General features: G+C 41.3%; 1 protein-coding gene and 1 pseudogene across 20 annotated transcripts in view; both read left to right on the top strand.

Moving 5' to 3' along the window:
• The first annotated feature begins 4,671 nt into the window (after positions 1-4,671).
• The window catches only part of CASK (calcium/calmodulin dependent serine protein kinase), a 407,307-nt gene continuing 394,502 nt past the window's right edge, over positions 4,672-17,476 (top strand). For 12 of the 20 annotated variants that reach the window (XM_034949883.3, XM_063601766.1, XM_063601762.1 and 9 more), the window contains exon 1: positions 4,830-5,304. In XM_034949883.3, coding sequence (XP_034805774.1) covers positions 5,246-5,304 — 59 coding nt within the window. In that variant the 5' untranslated portion in view covers positions 4,830-5,245. Of the gene's footprint in view, positions 5,305-17,476 lie in introns of all 20 variants that reach the window. The other 8 variants (XM_063601763.1, XM_063601768.1, XM_008968325.6 and 5 more) reach the window with 4 other exon arrangements.
• On the top strand, positions 8,857-8,952 carry LOC112438559 (U6 spliceosomal RNA; annotated as a pseudogene).

Genomic DNA, 17,476 nt, shown 5'->3' with positions numbered 1-17,476 from the left:
AAGTGTGCCCAGGAGAAACTTGGTAGGTAATGAGAGAAGTAAGAAAGGGAACCAAACAAGGGTCGGATTTCAGGCAAAGTCCTGGGAAGGGTACCTTCAGCCTGATCCCACAAAGGACCTCTGGACTGTAAGTAACCCTTCAGAGTTGTCCCCTCTTCCCCAGTCAAGGCTTTCATATTCTTGCACTATGGGTCATTGGCTAACAGCTAATCAACCTAAACTCCCAGGCACTTCCGCGTAGGCAAAATGATTCCAGTAGCTTGTGGGAAGTCCTTTGGAGTCACAGGTATGAACTTTGGAAGCAAAAATACACTGAAGCTGGAGTGAGGCACACAGAAATGGGAAAGGGGATCCGAGGGAATTTGAATGGAGCACCTACAGTGTCTGCTGAAACCATTTAAAGGATTTCATATTTACTACAGGAGTATCTGGATTTTTAAAAGCAAGGGAGAGAACAACATGCACCCAGTGCAAAGGGAATAATTACTTAAAAGTAGAATTCTGTTAATGCTTGGGGTTTCAGGGTAACTCAGTCTACACATAAGACTCTAGTACCACTGAAATCTGTAATCTTTCAGTGAGTAAACTCTTTAAAATGGTAATTGATGCCTTTCAGTGTCTAGCCCCTGCCTATTTCTCTAACTCCCTCTGGCCTCTTTCTTCCTATAGGCTATGATCTAGCCGTGATCTACTTCTCCAAAAGAGCATATTCTTCTTCTAGAAGAGCATATGCTTGCTCACCTCCAAGACTTCAGAAATGTTGTTTTCTCTACCGATAATCAACTGGCCCCTACTCCCTTCACCTGATTAATTTCTATAATTTCTATAGTCTTGTTCTAAACATTTTTTCAATTGGGCCTTCCCCAACCCATAAGTCCTCTCAATATGTGTTCCCCATACTTCCCAAATCCTAACAAACATCACTCTTCAATGTAATTACTTGCCGACAACTTGTTTTCTTTTAGAATGAAGTTCAGAGAGGGCAGGAACCATTTGCAGCTATAGCCCCCATGGCTAACACAGACATTCATTGAATAAATATAAAATAAATAACTTGCAAAATGATATCAGAGTATAAGTCTAATATATGTAGCTTTTTCTGGAGAGAGGAAGGGTGTCTTTCATTTTAGCTTAGAACATCCTGTTTATACTGTGAGGCAATAACTATTCCAGTTGAGAACAGTGTCATTCTCAATTTTATTCATTAATTCAGTAATAATTTATATCCTTAAACAATCATACTACGGAGTGAGGCTGAACTCTAAATTGCCTAAATTAGCCCCGTGCCACACTGACCTCTGTGTGTGGCCCTCATGCTAATATTTCTCTGGAGTGTGTTTTTCCCTTGTACGTCTGTGTCATGCTGAAATGATGTGGGAGCCCGACAACCTGAGAATGTCTAGTGCAGTTGTGAGGAAAGTCCAAGACCTCGAAGTCACTGAAAATTTGCACTGACATCTGAGAATCAAATTTGTTTAGCACCAACTCCATCCTTGTGGGGTTTTAGATGTTTCTGAATTTTTTAAGGCCTATCAATTATATACTAGAGGTATAGCTACATTATGATGAAGACGTAGAACTGTTTTATTGGTAATTTTCCTAGCATTAGAAATCGGCCGGGTACAGTGGCTCAAGCCTGTAATCCCAGTACTTTGGGAGGCTGAGAAGGGCGGATCACTTGAGGTCAGGAGTTCAAGACCAGCCTGGCCAACATGGTGAAACCCCGCCTGTACTAAAAATACAAAAATTAGCCGGGCATGGTGTCAGGTGCCTGTAATCCCAGCTACTTGGGAGGCTGAGGTGGAAGAATCGCTTGAACCCAGGAGGTGGAGGTTACAGTGAGCCAAGATCGTGCCACTGCACTCCAGCCTGCTGCCGAAGCCCATTTTCCCCCTACTTCTCCCTTGTCTACCTCCCAAGAGGAGGCAGGAGAAGACAAATACCCGTGTCCCCAGCTTCCCTTGCAGGTAAGTGTTGCTGCCTGTGACTCTGTCCTGGCACGTGAGATGAGAAAAAGATATTTTCTTTACCTAATAGATGAGAGACGGAGCAGAAAGGCCTCTCCTGTCCTTACTGCCCTCCTGCTTCCTCCCTTTAATGTCTGAAATTGCAGCAGCCATCTCATAATGATGAGGCAACAAGCCTGAGGATGAGATGCTAACATTACAAGAATGGCAGAGTGGAACGAATAAACCTAGGTCACTGATGACGCACTTGAATAGCTGATCAATGTTAATAACCACACATCTCCTTGCTACATGGAAAAGAGCACCCCGCCCCCTTGCATTTGTTTAAACCACTGTTAGTTGAATATTCAGTTGCTAACATCTGAACACAATCTAATAGATGCACTTACTTTAACATTTTCTTTGTGGAAACGAAAACAGAACCAAATTATTGACACCTGACTCACTAATACATGGGCTTATTTGTTGGAACAGTATTGGATTTTTGGAAGACACCCAGAGAAAAATTAATTTAAAAGGTTTGCTTATTTTAGTCCCCGAAGCAGAGAGGATCTACTTCTAACCATCATACATGGTACAACTTCTGAGGGATGTGTATTGCAGAGAATTTCTATATGACTAAATATTACACTGGGAACTGGGAGATCTAAGTACAGATCAGGAGAAAAAGTCCTCAGCTTTGTGCTGATTGGCAGACCTCAAACCACTCAAAGCTTGTGACCAGGGAGTGCCAAGAGCTGATTAAATTAGGCTTATCGCTGTGGCAAGGGGGCTGCATGTGTTAGTTTAATTAATCAGAGCCCACCTCTCCAGTAAAGATGGTTACAATCTCACCTCAAGTCCAGAGCTGCTACCCCATGGTGGGGGAGAGGGGTGAGATGGCTTTTGGGAGAGCAACCACCACATTCTTCCATCTGTAAGTGAGGGAGTCCTTTCCAGATCCAAACCAACTGTGATCCTATGAGCAGAGCACTTACTTATCTTTGCAATCGTCTGTCTCTCTTTTTTTCACCTGCACTTTCTTTTCTGTTTTACTTTATAATTGTCCTTTTCTACCTCTGAGCATAGGTCCCTGTAGAAGACAACAAACCCCAAAATGAAGTCGACAAGGCTTGGTATAGCTCAGTCTTGGGCTGGGGAAAAGAAGTGAAGCTGACAAGGTGACTTGAGAGGGTCCCTGTGCACTTCAGGGCAGAATGGAGTGACGCCTTATTCATTAGACATGAGCTGGACATGCCAACTTGTGGTGAGTAACTCTTGGACCCTTAAAGGAGGCAATGTTTCTCAAGTTCTGAAGCCCCCGTCTCTAGAGAATGCACAAGCTCTTTGAGAAAGGAGGAAAACCGTGTGCAATTACACTTGTCCTCTGATCTGCATTTAAAAAAAAAAAAAGGTTTAGTACCCAAATCCTTAGCAGGCAAATCTCTCAGCCTTTTGAGGGAGTGGTCAAGGGTTTGCACGAAACGTTTCTGAAGAGAAAATAGGCTGTGAGTCTCCACATCACCCCCTCCACTTTGGTATTAATAAATACTTTTTTAAAAAAAAATACTGCACTGAGAAATTTACCAGACGATTTCTGGAAACTGACTTATGAACTAATTGGGCACTTTTGCTGTGCGGAGGAACAAAGACACTATTGGTCTTCAACTGAGGCATATACCTGTCCGATGGCGCTGGCTCATTCCGCACATGCTCAGTTGAACAGAAATCTTCATATTGAATGCAACCTAGCACAGCGGCAACACCCAGAACCTCACTCCCTGGCTGCTCTTGTGCCTGCACTCCCTCTATTTGCATTTTGTTCCTGACAAGTCTAACATTTATAGGGAGTATAGAGAGCAGAGTAGGTCCTGGGAGTTTGAGGACAATATACAAAGGAGCTTAAAGTCGCGGTTTGTCCCTGCCTTCCTAGCTTCTCTCTAGATTGGTCTCTAGTGAGGGTAGGCGCTGGATAGATATTTGTTGAGTTTGGGGCAGAACGTGGGAGAAGCTGTCTCTATAGATGACCGTTTGCTGTCGCACGCCTTCCTAGGCAGTTTTTGTTTAGTCCTTTTCTTGGACGACCTCCCCTTACCCCCAGCCCTCATCTTCATTAAGGAATGACAGGGTAGCACTAAAAGCATCCGTTGCCAAGCACGGATTCAGTGACAACCTCTCTCCACCTCTCTTTTAGCTTTCTCATTCATTAGCACCCTTTCCCTGCCTCTTTTCCCAGCAAAAAACTGGGAAAGGCTCCCTGCGATTACAAAAGAAGGAAAGGGGAGCGGCCAGAGTTTCGTGCCTCTTGCCGGACAACGAGCGTGCAGCCGTGGACCTTTTGTCTCCAGCCCCTTTCGCGGCTTGGTCGCGGCTAGGCGCGGAGGCGACGACCCCAACCAGCCCCGCCTCGGCAGCTGCAGCCGGCGCGCCCCGCTCAACCCCCCGCGCCCTCTAGAATCCCGGTGCCCGCCCGTTCGCCGTGACGCCGCCGGCGCCCCGCGCATGCGCCGCTCAGCCCGCTCCCCTTTCCCTGGGCCACCGCCTCCCGACGGGCTGGAGTGGGCGGAGCCTGTGGTTCTGGAAGCCGCGCCGCCGACGGGGAAGGAGGGCGTGTCTGCGCGAGGCGGGTGAGCGGGGCTGGCGAGCCGGTCGGCTGCTGAGGCGTAGGGGCGGAGCAGAAGGCGGCGGCCGCGGCTCCCGCCCGCACAGAGCGCCAGTCCCGCGAAGCCCCCTCCCACTCCCGGGCGGGCGGTGGCGGCTGCGGGAGGAGGAGAAAGAGGAGGGAGCGTCTCTGCCGCCGTCTCCTGGTCCCCAGCGCCGATCCGCCGCCGCCACCTCCCTCCGCGGCGATCCTCGCTCCATGGTCCTGCCGCGGCCCCCTCTGTAGCCCGAGCTGCTCCGCGACGCGACGGAGCCGGCCTCGGACAGAGGGAGCGGTCGCGGCCTCGCGGCCCGCGCGGGCTGACGAGCGGAGAGCGCGACGCCGCGCGGTCCCCGAGGATCCGCACGCCGGGCAGCGCGGCCCGAGCAGCGCGAGAAGCAGCGGGCGGGCGGGCGGCGCCGGGCCCGGGCCGCCCTCGCTCCCGCGCCCCGGCCCCGCCGCCCGCGCCGGGGCGGTCGCCTGCAGAGGAAGGCGCCGCAGTCTCTGGGCCTCGCGGCCCCACTCGAGCGTCCTCGGCACCGAGGGCTCGCGGGTCCTGAGGGGAGGAGGCGATCCCGGGGCTGGGCACTGAGCTCTTGGGCGCCCCCACCCCCGTTTTCGAAGCCCTCCACGCTGCGGCCGCTATCCCCTCCGGACCATGGCCGACGACGACGTGCTGTTCGAGGATGTGTACGAGCTGTGCGAGGTGATCGGAAAGTGAGTCTCCACGCGAGGGAGCGGGAGTGTGGAAAAATGCATTTCAGTGATGCCCCGGTCTTCCCGCACCCGCTCGGGGCCTGCCCCCTGCCCTCCCTCCTTCCCCTCTTCCCCTCTCGTTCTTCTCATCCTGGAGTATTTATAGACGTGTACCTGGAGCTCCTGCCAGGCGGGGGCCTGGGGGTTCTCAGCGGTCCATTGAGGCCACCGAGCCGAGGTTGGCCACCCCGTAAGGCGTGGGGCCGGCTGCCTGCATTTTATCTGACGGTTGCACAGGGACGTGGCACAGCCGATTTTATAGTTGCTTCAGTTTGGGGTTATTGTTACCTTGCATGTACCATAGACCATTTTTGAAACAGAGCAGCTTGCATTTCCTTTGCTTGTGTGGTGAGAGAGAGTCCAGGGTTTTAATTGTGGGGTGTGTGTCTATTGTGCGGGATATTAGACAGATGCCTTTGTGTACACCCCATGCTCGGATTGGAGGGGGTCATTTAAGACGGGGTGCGTTCAGTTTCAGCAAATTCCCTCCTGGTGTACACGAACGTGGAAAGAGTTGGGGGCATTCGAATTTTTAATGCCTTGTTATGCAATGACTGTTCAATCAGTGCTCGAGGCTCCCCTCGACTGTTGTTGGGATGGTGGTTAGCGTGGTAGAGCCGTCTGCTTTGAGTCACCGGGCTGGTCTAGAATATAGAACTGACAGTCCAAATGCTCATCCTTTCATCTGTGTTGTATAATTACGCTGGGGAAAAGCAGGGAATCAGATTAATCACAGTGCTGATTGAGAATTAAATCTGCAGTTCCTCATCTAATTGTCCATTCCTTAAATCTATTTTGAATAGTTTCCTTTTCATTCTTGTCAAACAGTATTCCAAGTGCACAATCCTGCTAATTTGCTTGTGAAGGAAATGCTGGCAATCTGAAGTTGATTTCCTAACACAGCGTGTATTCTGCGGCTTTAGAAGTTGAGGAGATAAGATTTAAGAGCCAATTTTTGCTTAATAAGGATCGCTAGAGCTAACATTGAAATATCTTACCTCTTTTTTTTTTTTTGGAAGCGGTGCTTTATTGTCTATTTTAAGGTCCACAGTTGGGAAATGAAACCAAGACCTTAGAGCAGTTGGCCCTATCTCTTTTAAGTTGTCTGCAGTACTCAATTTCAATTTGAGTGCTAATTTGTTTCCTTTTCTTTCCATATTGAGGTATTACAGTGTTGCCTCACATGGTGAAATTGTGGGTAGAGCTTGCTACACACTTTACTCAGACCCAATTGATGTGAGGACATGTTACTGCTTGCCCTATTGTTACATGACCAGCCAGACTTAAAAGGAAAGTATCCAGATGTGTCCTGTTAAAGTGCTTGTGGAAGTGTTCTAGAACAGCACTGTCCAAAAGATATATTATGAGCCACATTTGTAATTTAAAATTTTCTAGTAGCCACATTTAATAAAAACATACAGGTGCAATTAATTTTAATAAAATATTTTATTTAACCCGGTAGATCCAAACTTAACATTTCAACATGTAATCAATATGAAAAAATATTAATGAAATATTTTACATCTTTTATGCTAAGTCTTTGAAATCCCAATGTGTATTTTACGCTAATAGCACATCTCAATTCTGACACTAAGCTACATTTCTGATGAAAATCAGAAATACTTAATCTGTATTTAGGTTTCATAAAATTTGCGTTTGCAAAAGTATATTCACATACCCAAGTTGTTCCCAATATACATAAAAGTTTTCCAATAACCGAATCAAGTACCTTTTTCTAAATTTAAATTTTAATTAATTAAAATGAAATACAATTCAAAATTCAGTTTCCCAGTCGGACCAGCCACGTTTCAGGTGCCCAGTAGCCACATGTGAATAGCACAGTTCTAGAGAGAAAAATGTATCAAAAATCTCCTTGGTTTCCTCATTCTTAGGAGCACCCAGTGAAGATAAATTAGGTGTTTCCCAAAAGCCTCCAAATGACTGTATGTGTGGGTGAATGATGTTTGTTGCATCTTAGTTACAGCTGATGTAAATGAACTAACAAAGTCATAATTGGAAAATCTGAGATCAAAATGTTAATTATGTTGTGAAGATGTAAAATAGCCATCTCTGAATCAGTTTTGGTAACTAGTTCTGATTACTTAAAGTCTGGAAGGGTGATGAAAAGAAATGATCAGAATCACATTAACACAGTCCGTATTCCGCTGATTTGTAATTGATAGAATATTTTTCAGGAAACACCCCTGGGAGAAAAAAATTCATCTTTTCTGACTGTTTCAGAGCTGCATAAAGAGGGGCAGCAAGCTAATTTTGAGGTGATAGGTACTCTATGGCTACCTTAACTACTATGAACTGTGAAATCTCATTCATATCCTACAAAATCTGACTTGGTCAGTGCCAATTATAAAATGCCATTATGTGAAATAATGAATTCAAGCTAGCCTTATTGTTAAAGAATGTAATAATAGTGTTCCTCAATCTGAGTAAAGGTTGAAGGTTTCTCTAGTAAATTGTCTTAGTATATATTGATCTGGAAATTGAAATTAGCTTGAGATTTTCTTGCAGGGACCTTGACAGCATACATTTTTAACTTATAATTTGTTCACCTCTGAATTTGAACAGAAAGCCCTTGAAGATGTTCACATGTACTGAAAACCTTTTTATTGATTTCTATCCAAGTTCTATGGAATTTTGATTTTCTTTTTTACCAAATTAGTATCACAAGTTGTTTTTCACCACTAGATCTTAATAGGTTTTAATTTTTACTAAGGTACTTTAAAATAGATTTCACTTTTCAAGACTAATTGACTACCCACTCACTCCTCTACCTACGCAACCACCTACTCACTTACCCACTGTGTACTTGGCCTTACTTGATGGCATAAATGAAAGTTCTCGTTTAATTTAGACCCTTCAGTGTGTTTTTTTCCCCCTTGGTTGAGAAAGATAACTTACAGAGTTAATGAGGTTTTGAAATATAAGATCATTATTTGGAATATGTTTTCTTTCCAGTGGTTGCAGCCTTTATCCTTGTTAAAGCTGTCTTTGAGGGAACATGTGCCCAATTTGTTACAAATATTGGAAGGATGCCGTTTCCCTTTTTAAAAATTAAAACTCTTTTCCCTGTGTTTCTCATTTTTGAAAATCTTGCAGAAACTCCTTTGAATGCCTGTTGGTTCTATAATATTTTCTATGTAACTATCTTTTAAATGACTGAAACAAATCTCCAATAATACGACCTTATCATAGTCCCAAAACTTCTTGTCTTAGCAAATGTAGCAATTACTGGAAAGGAAAGGCGTTATGCAAATAAGGTTAATGACTAATTTTTATGTCATGATCATTTACTGTATCTTTTACAATTATAAGTAAGTGTACAACCGGTAATACTACATGAAGGAAATTTAAGACAATTCATCGAAATTAAAACATAGAAAAATGCCTACTTTCTTGGTACAGCAGTGTGTATGAAAGGGAATAACAAAATACATACCATTTTTACCTTGTGTTAGGTGAATACTTGCCCTGTTTAGTAGCCTGTACCTTCAGACTTTCCTGCTCTGGTAGGACATACACTAAAATTGGAATGATGCAGCATGACCCTTGCTTAAGGATGACGTGCAACTTTGTGAGGCATGCTGTATTTGCTTACACCTCGAGAGCACTTTTATTTAATTACAGTTACTTATTTATGGATCTCTCTAGTTCACTAATAAGGAGCTTCTTGAGGGCAGGGAATGTTTCTTACACATCTTTCTCCATTAACACAGTGCTTGCGATGTAACTGCCTTTCATTAGCTGTGGAATGAATTGAGTAGTTTTAATAAAATCTCATTAAAAGGCAAAAAAGCATGTTTGTCAACCTCAGAGCAATTATTGTCCCAAGAGCCTGCATTAGTTTAAAGTAGTGGTTCTCCACCTGGCTGCATATTAGAATCATCCAGGGAGCTTTTAAAAAAGATCAACGCCAGAGCCCTGTGTCAAAGCTGTGAAGTCCGAGTTTCTGGGACTGGGTCCTGGTCACTGACATTTTTTTAAAGCTCTCTGTGTGATTCTAATATGCAGCTATAATGAGGAATCATTGGCTTAAAACTTAGATTATGTATGTAATATTTTGGGACTGGCTTTTCAGAGGCTTGCAATTCTTACAAAGTAGAATAAATTCTTTTTGGAAGGTATTGAAGCTAAATGGCTAAAACATGGATTTTATCTTCTATGCACTTGTGTTTCTCAGCCTTATTGTGTAAAAACTTAGTTTTAGCTTGTGTTTGGCTTTGATTTCTTGGGCCTTTTAAGATCCACATTGATTTATGACACTCATCTAATGCTAACATGGCGATTGTCTGATGTTTGGAACAACACAGAACAAGGATTGCTTCAATAACAGTTGATGATGGTTTTCCACTATAATGGCTTGATTTAATATGAAGAAATTTATCAGTTTAGTATGGATTGTGTTTGTACATACACTCTATTAAAAGAGTATGGTTAAGTTGCTTGTATGCTTTAAATTACATACTTGTGATTCCAGTAATGCTGTTAGCTGGAGAATTGAGTTAATGCAGCCTTTATGTAAATACTGGATTAATAATATGTAAAGTATATAATTCAGCATACAGAAAAATTCAGCTTTACTAATTTGTAGTAATTACTATGACTTTCACATGTATCGATTCATGCAGTGATTTGGGTTTCTAGTACCATAGGGAGAATTTCGCATTGTGTTGAAAAAATGTTTCCCGGAAATTTTAACTAGACTTTGTAGGTAAACTAGTTTTTAATGTTAGGAAAAGATCAAGTGTTTGCCTGAAGGAACCGAGAATTTTCCAGAAATGAGTAGATATTCCAAAAATACCAGTGATCGTGAAAGCAGTGCATGATCACAGTGACAGCCAAGTAACAAGGTAAAAGAAGTGATCAGCAGCTAAATTGTTGGTGGCCCAGAAAGAATGCAAGCCATGGGAGTTAAGCTGTACTTCTACAGAGGAAAAACCTTTTGAACTCAGGGTGTGGATCCTACAGATAGCAGGCCTCAATGGGAGTGGGGAAGCAATATTGATTCCTGATGATCCTAGGATCATTTGGAGGGAGAACAGAGCTACTCCGTTGCTTTTCTGCATGTATACAACCTTCTCTAGTCTCTTCCTGTCTGCTTTTTACAGATTGCTTTAGGGTGTGTTGTTTGAAGTTGTCTTCATAAATACTTCCTGTGGACTCCCTTAATTTTTATGTCCGTAACACGCTTCTATGTACTTGACATACGCAGTTCAGCTCTCTCCATTTTTTCCTTGTATCTGCAACAGTTTCACCTGATGAACTACGTCTCAAGTGTCCCTAAATTGTGTACCTGGATATTTCCTTTAAACTGAAAATTCTGTCTCCAGCTGTAGTTCTACTCAATAAATTAAAGGAGCAGATATACCTTGCTTCTTGAGATTATTCTTGAATTATTACATTTTCGTAAACGTTTTCACATTTTAAATGTGGTAGGAGCACTGCATTTAAAGGAACTTTGACATAAGGTTGTTTAAAAAACTTTTATAATTTAAAGCTTACTTTGTAAAGGGAATTGACATTTATCCCTCTAATGTTAGGCATTTTGGATGTATTATTTAATCATACCCATTTTACAGAGAACACTGAGATTCAGAGGGGGTGATCAGTAATTCACCTAAGATCACACAGATTCCAACGCGGTTCCATGGTTTTAAAGTCTATTCATTTCATGCTGCATTCTGCTGCTAATTCAAGTTGTGAAAATACTGTGTTGGATTTTCTTAAAGACACGTCTTCATTTTCAGAGTTTCTATACTGCAAATTTTAGTTGTTTGACTTTCTGGTTAAATTTCTTATCTCTTCAGTAGAGGTTCCATATACTATTCATTCTTTCATCTGTTTCTTTTTTATTTTTGTCTTTCTCTTTAATGAAATATCAGCATTTGTTACCAAACTAACTGGTAAATCTAGCAATGGAAATATAGACTCTTGGCCATCTGTCCAAAATATAATTTGTTTTGGAACTTTCTCTACTTCTTTTACTCTCCAAATTTTTTCTTCCATTTCCCTTGCCCCAACAGACAGGATAGTTGATTAATTACCCCTAACTTGCCAAACCAGAAGTAATAAGGTTTCAGAGGTAGATGTTTGTTGGAAGTGGGGTGGAGTGGTTTCCAAAGGATAGTTATTCCTTTATCCTGTGATAAAAATACGGAGATTGTTCTCTCTGATTCTGAAAACCGTGTAGTGAGCTGCAGCCGCTGAGTCTGTGAGCTTCTAGCTGTTTGCCAGCACTGTACACCTTAAATAATCAAGAGACTGAGTTAACTATTGCAGAGCAGGTACCGGACCCCAGCCAACAAGCTGATGGGATGTGCTGTTCTCACATTTTTTGGTTTTATTTTTTAGTTGCAACTGACAGTGAAGATTCTAGAAGCACCAAATATGGCTCTGGATTTATGCTGTGGGATTTAAGATGCTACAGAACTTGCTCTCCTTCCTTTCTGTCCTGGAGCCACTATGGTATTGGTTGTAGAGCCCAAGTCAGTATAGAGTCTCTGACTTCTACCCTGGGAAAATTTCATTTCCGAAGCTAGTTTGTTTTGAAGTTAATGTTTATTTCCAACATTGAGATTTAATAATTTTGTATTACTTTTCTTTATTAATTAGTTTTTATACAGTAAATTATAAAAGTAATGGTGCACGTAGTAAATTTTATTTTCTTTTTTTGAGATGGAGTCTCGCTCTGTCTCCCAGGCTGGAGTGCAGTGGCACGATCTTGGCTCACTACAACCTCCGCCTCCTGGGTTCAAGTGATTCTCTTGCCTCAGCCTCCCAACAAGCTGGGATTACAAGCATGCACCACCGCGCCTGGCTAATTTGTGTGTGTGTGTGTGCGTGTTTTTTGAGACGGAGTCTCACTCTGTCGCCCAGGCTGGAGTGCAATGGCGCGATCTCGGCTTACTGCAAGCTCCGCCTCCCAGGTTCACGCCATTCTCCTGCCTCAGTCTCCCGAGTAGCTGGGACTACAGACGCCCGGCTAATTTTTTTTTTTTTGTATTTCTAGTAGAGATGGGGTTTCACCATGTAAGCCAGGATGGTCTCGATCTCCTAACCTCGTGATCCACCTGCCTTGGCCTCCCAAAGTGCTGGGATTACAGGCGTGAGCCACTGCGTCCAGCCTAGTTTTTTATTTTTAGTAGAGACAGGGTTTCACCAGGCTGGTCTCGAACTCCTGACGTCAGGTGATCCACCTGCCTTGGTCTCCCAAAGTGCTGGGATTACAGGCGTGAGCCACTGTGCCCAGCCATACAATTTAAAATATAGGTGATACAAAGATAAGTAGTGAGTCTGTCTCAGTTCTCCTACCATCCATATCCCCATTCTCTAGAGGTAACCATTGTTCAGTTTCTTCTCCATCTTTCTGGAAGCTTTTTGTTTAAAAGTGAGATATTTGTATACTATGCTGAAATATTGATTTTTCATTAATAATAGTATATACTTGATGATCTTGTCATATCCATCAATGTATCTGTCTGTCTCTATCTCCTCTTTAACTGCTGCCCAGTATTCTGTCATATGGATTGTTACTTTGGCTTTGGATTGAGTGCAAGCCATTTGTAATTCTACATTGCTGGAAATGCTGAGCTGGAATTTGGGTGAGAGGTATGGAATGGCAGTGAAGATTTGGGAGTCATCTGTGTGGAAGTAAAACTGAGTGAACAAGTTCTTGGGGGTTGACTGCTCTAGGGCTCGTGGTTTGGAGTATAACTCATAGAGTTAGAAGAATCAGGATAATGGACTGCACAGAAGTTTAAAAGTGGGGGGAGGATCAATAATGTAAAATGCCAATATACTCTGAGGACTAAGAACACATGTGGCTATAACAGAGAGACAATTTAAAGCACTTATCAAAATGAATATTATGTTTAATAGTCAATTCATGATGTGTCTGAAAAGCTAGGTCTGGCTTCTTTTCTGTGGATACTAGTAATTTTATACTATCTCTCTGTAAATCTATCTCAGAACCAACATATTTAGGGTAAAAACAAAGTAGATTTCTTTTTCACTCTAATTGTGTTTTGCAGATTTCTGATGACTGGCTTTTAGGTAAAATCATTTGGTTTTCCTAAGATTATGTCCTTTTCATTCCCGAGCTTGTGCATGACTGTCAATTAAATGGAAGCCTTTCATGAAGTGACAAAGTAAGTTTTAGATACTTTACATTTACTTTAAGTTCTTGGTATGTGTCAAACCACTGTTATTGTCTTATATCTTTCTACTATAGGAAACTGAATTCTTTCTAGCCTCAAGGATTTTTGTCCACGTTGGATGAATGTAGTACTGTCCTCCTCTTTCACATTTCTTCTCCCGTCACCTCCTAACTAAATTTGTTCATTGGCTATTTTTGGTTGTCCACATCCATTCACAATAAGAAACGATTGCTTCGTTGTACATAAGCCAGTTTTTTGGTATCTAAGTGCGTGCTATTTCACTTCAGCTTCTTGTATTCTATTTATTACTGGGCTGTTGTACATTGTTTTTTCTCCCAATCTTTGTGATTTCTTTTAATATACTTTCTTTCCTTTTTGCTTTGTAATCATTGTTTTGAGTATTTGAATCATTTGCAGGTAAGAATGTGGATTGTTCTGTCTCTCATGTAGTTTAATAATATCCAAAATATACTATGTTCAGTCTGTATTTCAGGCTTTTAACCCTGAAGTTAGAGTATTTTGGTATATTTAAATCTAGGATAGAAGTACACTGTATTACCATTCAACTACATGCAGATTTTAATGTTTTCTTAAATTAAAGGATGATGATATTCATTCAGTTACAGAGGTCTCTCTCTCTAGTCCTTCCATGGTGTGCAGATTACCATTATACTACTGCTATTTCATAGATTCTAATTTGTGTTTTTAGCAAACATCATCAATTCTTGGCCTTCTTTCTTACCCTTGGTATGTGATTTCCCCTAAAGGTATGGAATGCGGTTGCTCTGTGGCTTGTTAAGCAGCCCCCTTCTGATCTGGTAACCTTTGGGCACAGTGTGGCTATTTTCTCCTTATTTATAAAAGGAATGATAGCTGCTTCACAAACCATTTGTGTGGATTAGTGAATTGTAAAGTGCAGCATAAGTATTTTTTATTTCTAGAATGTCTCTGAGATACTCAAATTACTTTTGGCAGTTATGTACGTAAGTTTCAACAATTTCCAAATGTGCACATTCTCAGTGCTAAACACAGGCTCTATTACATAAATAATATGGTGAAATGAACATTCTTTTCTACCATGTGTGTAAAATTGTTAGTGGTGTTAACTTTTATTCATTGTTCATTTATGTATTCATTTCTAGCTATGAGGTCCTGGGCAAGTTAGTTAGCCTCTCTGACCCTCAGTTTCTTTATCTGTAAAATGTGGTTAATGGTATACACTTTGTAAGGTTGTTGTGAGGATTGAATAGCATGATCTATGTGAAATGTCTAAAGGTTGTTATTTTAATTGCCATTGTCATTATTATTATTTTTTTAATTTTATTATTATTATACTTTAAGTTTCAGGGTACATGTGCACAACGTGCAGGTTTGTTACAAATGTATACATGTGCCATGTTGGTGTGCTGCACCCATTAACTCGTCATTTAGCATTAGGTATTGCTATTCACCAAACACTTGAGTTCTCTGGCCTCAGGGAGCTCAAATGAGTTATTCACACACTCATGCACATATCCTCTGCATAACTTGGTAACCAACAGACACATAGTAAAATATTTGGTCAGCAGTTGTTGAATGAGTGAGTACATTAACTGAGAAATCCAGAGACTGTGTGACCACCTAGTAGGAGAAGGAAGTTGGGGAAATCATTACAGAGGAGGTGAGGCTTGAATGATTTGTCGGTCTTCTCCTTGGGTAACTCATGTTATCTTTGTAGGCCTGCTTCCTCATTTATAAAAAGGAGTAGAGGAATACAGGTAGGGAAAATTGAAGAAATTTTAATAAAGTCATATATATTACTTAAAAAAAGTATAACTTTCATAAATTTTATATATTATTATATATATTTTTATATATATTTTATATATATATATAAATTACTTGCAAGAGGGAGGGAGAGAGGGTCTCACTATGTTGCCCAGGCTGGTCTCAAACTCCTGGCCTCAAGCAGTCCTCCTGCCCCAACCTCCCAAAGCGCTGCAATTACAGGCGTGAACCACTGCACCCAGCCTAAGAAATATATTGAAGAGTGCTTTCTGTATTTTTAAAAACTGTCCAGGCCGGGTGCAGTGGCTTATGCCTGTAATCCCAGCACGTTGGAAGGCTGAGGTGGGTGGCTCACTTGAGGTCAGGAGTTTGAGACCAGCCTGACTAACGTGGTGAAGCCCCGTCTCTACTAAAAATACAAATATTAGCTGGGCATGGTGGTGCGTGCCTGTAATCCCAGCTCCTTGGGAGGCTGAGGCAGGAGAATTGCTTGAACCCAGGAGGCAGAGGTTGCAGCGAGCCAAGATTGCGCCACTGCAGTCCAGCTGGGGCAACAAGAGCAAAACTCTGTCTCAAAAAAAAAAAAAAAAAACAGAAAACAAAAAAACTGTCCAGTGAGCTGTAATCACTGCACTCCGACCCAGGCAACAGAGCGAGACACTGTCTTAAAAAAATTCTTTTAAAACTGTCATTGCTCTCATTGTTCAACTCCCACTTATGAGTAAGAACATGCAGTGTTTGGTTTTCTGTTCCTGTGTTAGTTTGCTGAGAATGATGGTTTCCAGCTTCATCCATGAGAACATATGGGCACAGGGAGGGGAACATCACACACCGGGGCCTGTCGGGGGTTGGGGGGCAAGGGGAGGGATAGCATTAGGAGAAATACCTAATGTAGATGATGGGTTGATGGGTGCAGCAAACCACCATGGCACATGTATACCTATGTAACAAACCTGTACGTTCTGCACATGTATCCCAGAACTTAAAGTATAATAAAAAAAAGTTAAAAAAGAACTGTCATTGCCTCTTATGTACATAGAAAATACAGTATTGAGTTACAGATTTTCATAATTTGTTTCCAAGTCTGTTCTAGATTATAATTCCATAGTGTTGTGAAAAACTCCCAAGATTGTTAAAAGAAGGAATTTTGTATCACACTTCTTATGTTTGCATTTAGACAATTGACAGATTAATTAATTGTTCATAATGTGAAATTTCAAGACTGAAAAAAGGAAAATCCCAGAATATATATTTCAGAAACACCCATATATAGGATTTATGAATATTGTAGTGTTCCTTTATGTAACTTCCCAAACTTTTATTACAACAGCAATTTCTACATCTTAACAGTGAGCAAAATGAGGTGGAAAGTTTCTGAAGTTGTAGTCTCTGACACTACTGGGCACTGAATCTAAATAACCTAAATCCACAGAACAGTATTTCATCTTCTAGTTCTTATTACATTGTCAGGTGTAAGAATGATCATGTTGAAATTGAGTGGTTGGTCTGTTTAGATCACTTCTATGGAAATACTGCTCAGATTGGTTTCAGAAATCCTTGGACAGTATTATTTATATTGCATTATTTAGGTTAGAAATTTTTGCTGACTTCCATCTGAGTTATTAGTTCAAAAGCAGAATCATCAGCCTTTATATAGAATCTCTGCTGGTCCTCATCTTAGGCTTAGTATCTTCTTAACTGGGTTTTTGTTAGCAGTATAGTGTGGCATTAAATTTGAGACTATCTTTTTAATAAATTTTTAAAAAATTTTGTCAGTTGTAGAATAATTAGATACTTGTAAAACAAGCAAGAAGCTGTTTTCACTGAGGACTTTCTTTAATTACATTTCATATAAATTTAAGAGAACTGTTACTAGAATATTAAAATCACAGGTTAAAGTGAGAATGTATTTCACATAATCAACATACATAACATTTTTAACAGTATGCTAAAGATAGAAAAAACCTTTACCAACCATACATATTATAGGCAAAGCTTTAAAAAAAAACAAAACATTTTGCTCTTATGGATGTGAAAGTAATCTGTGTAAATATGTATTCAAATGAAAATATCTATTCATTATCATTGCAGAAGGAGTGTGGGTATCTGGAGAGGGAGCATTCTAAACTTGCTGCTCTACTTTTTGGATTATCTACATTAATATTTCTCCCATTGCTGAGTATTTCTGTTATACT

Source organism: Pan paniscus, chromosome X, assembly GCF_029289425.2.
Source record: "Pan paniscus chromosome X, NHGRI_mPanPan1-v2.0_pri, whole genome shotgun sequence".
Lineage (NCBI taxonomy): Eukaryota > Metazoa > Chordata > Mammalia > Primates > Hominidae > Pan > Pan paniscus.
This window is presented reverse-complemented; position numbering and strand designations above follow the sequence as displayed.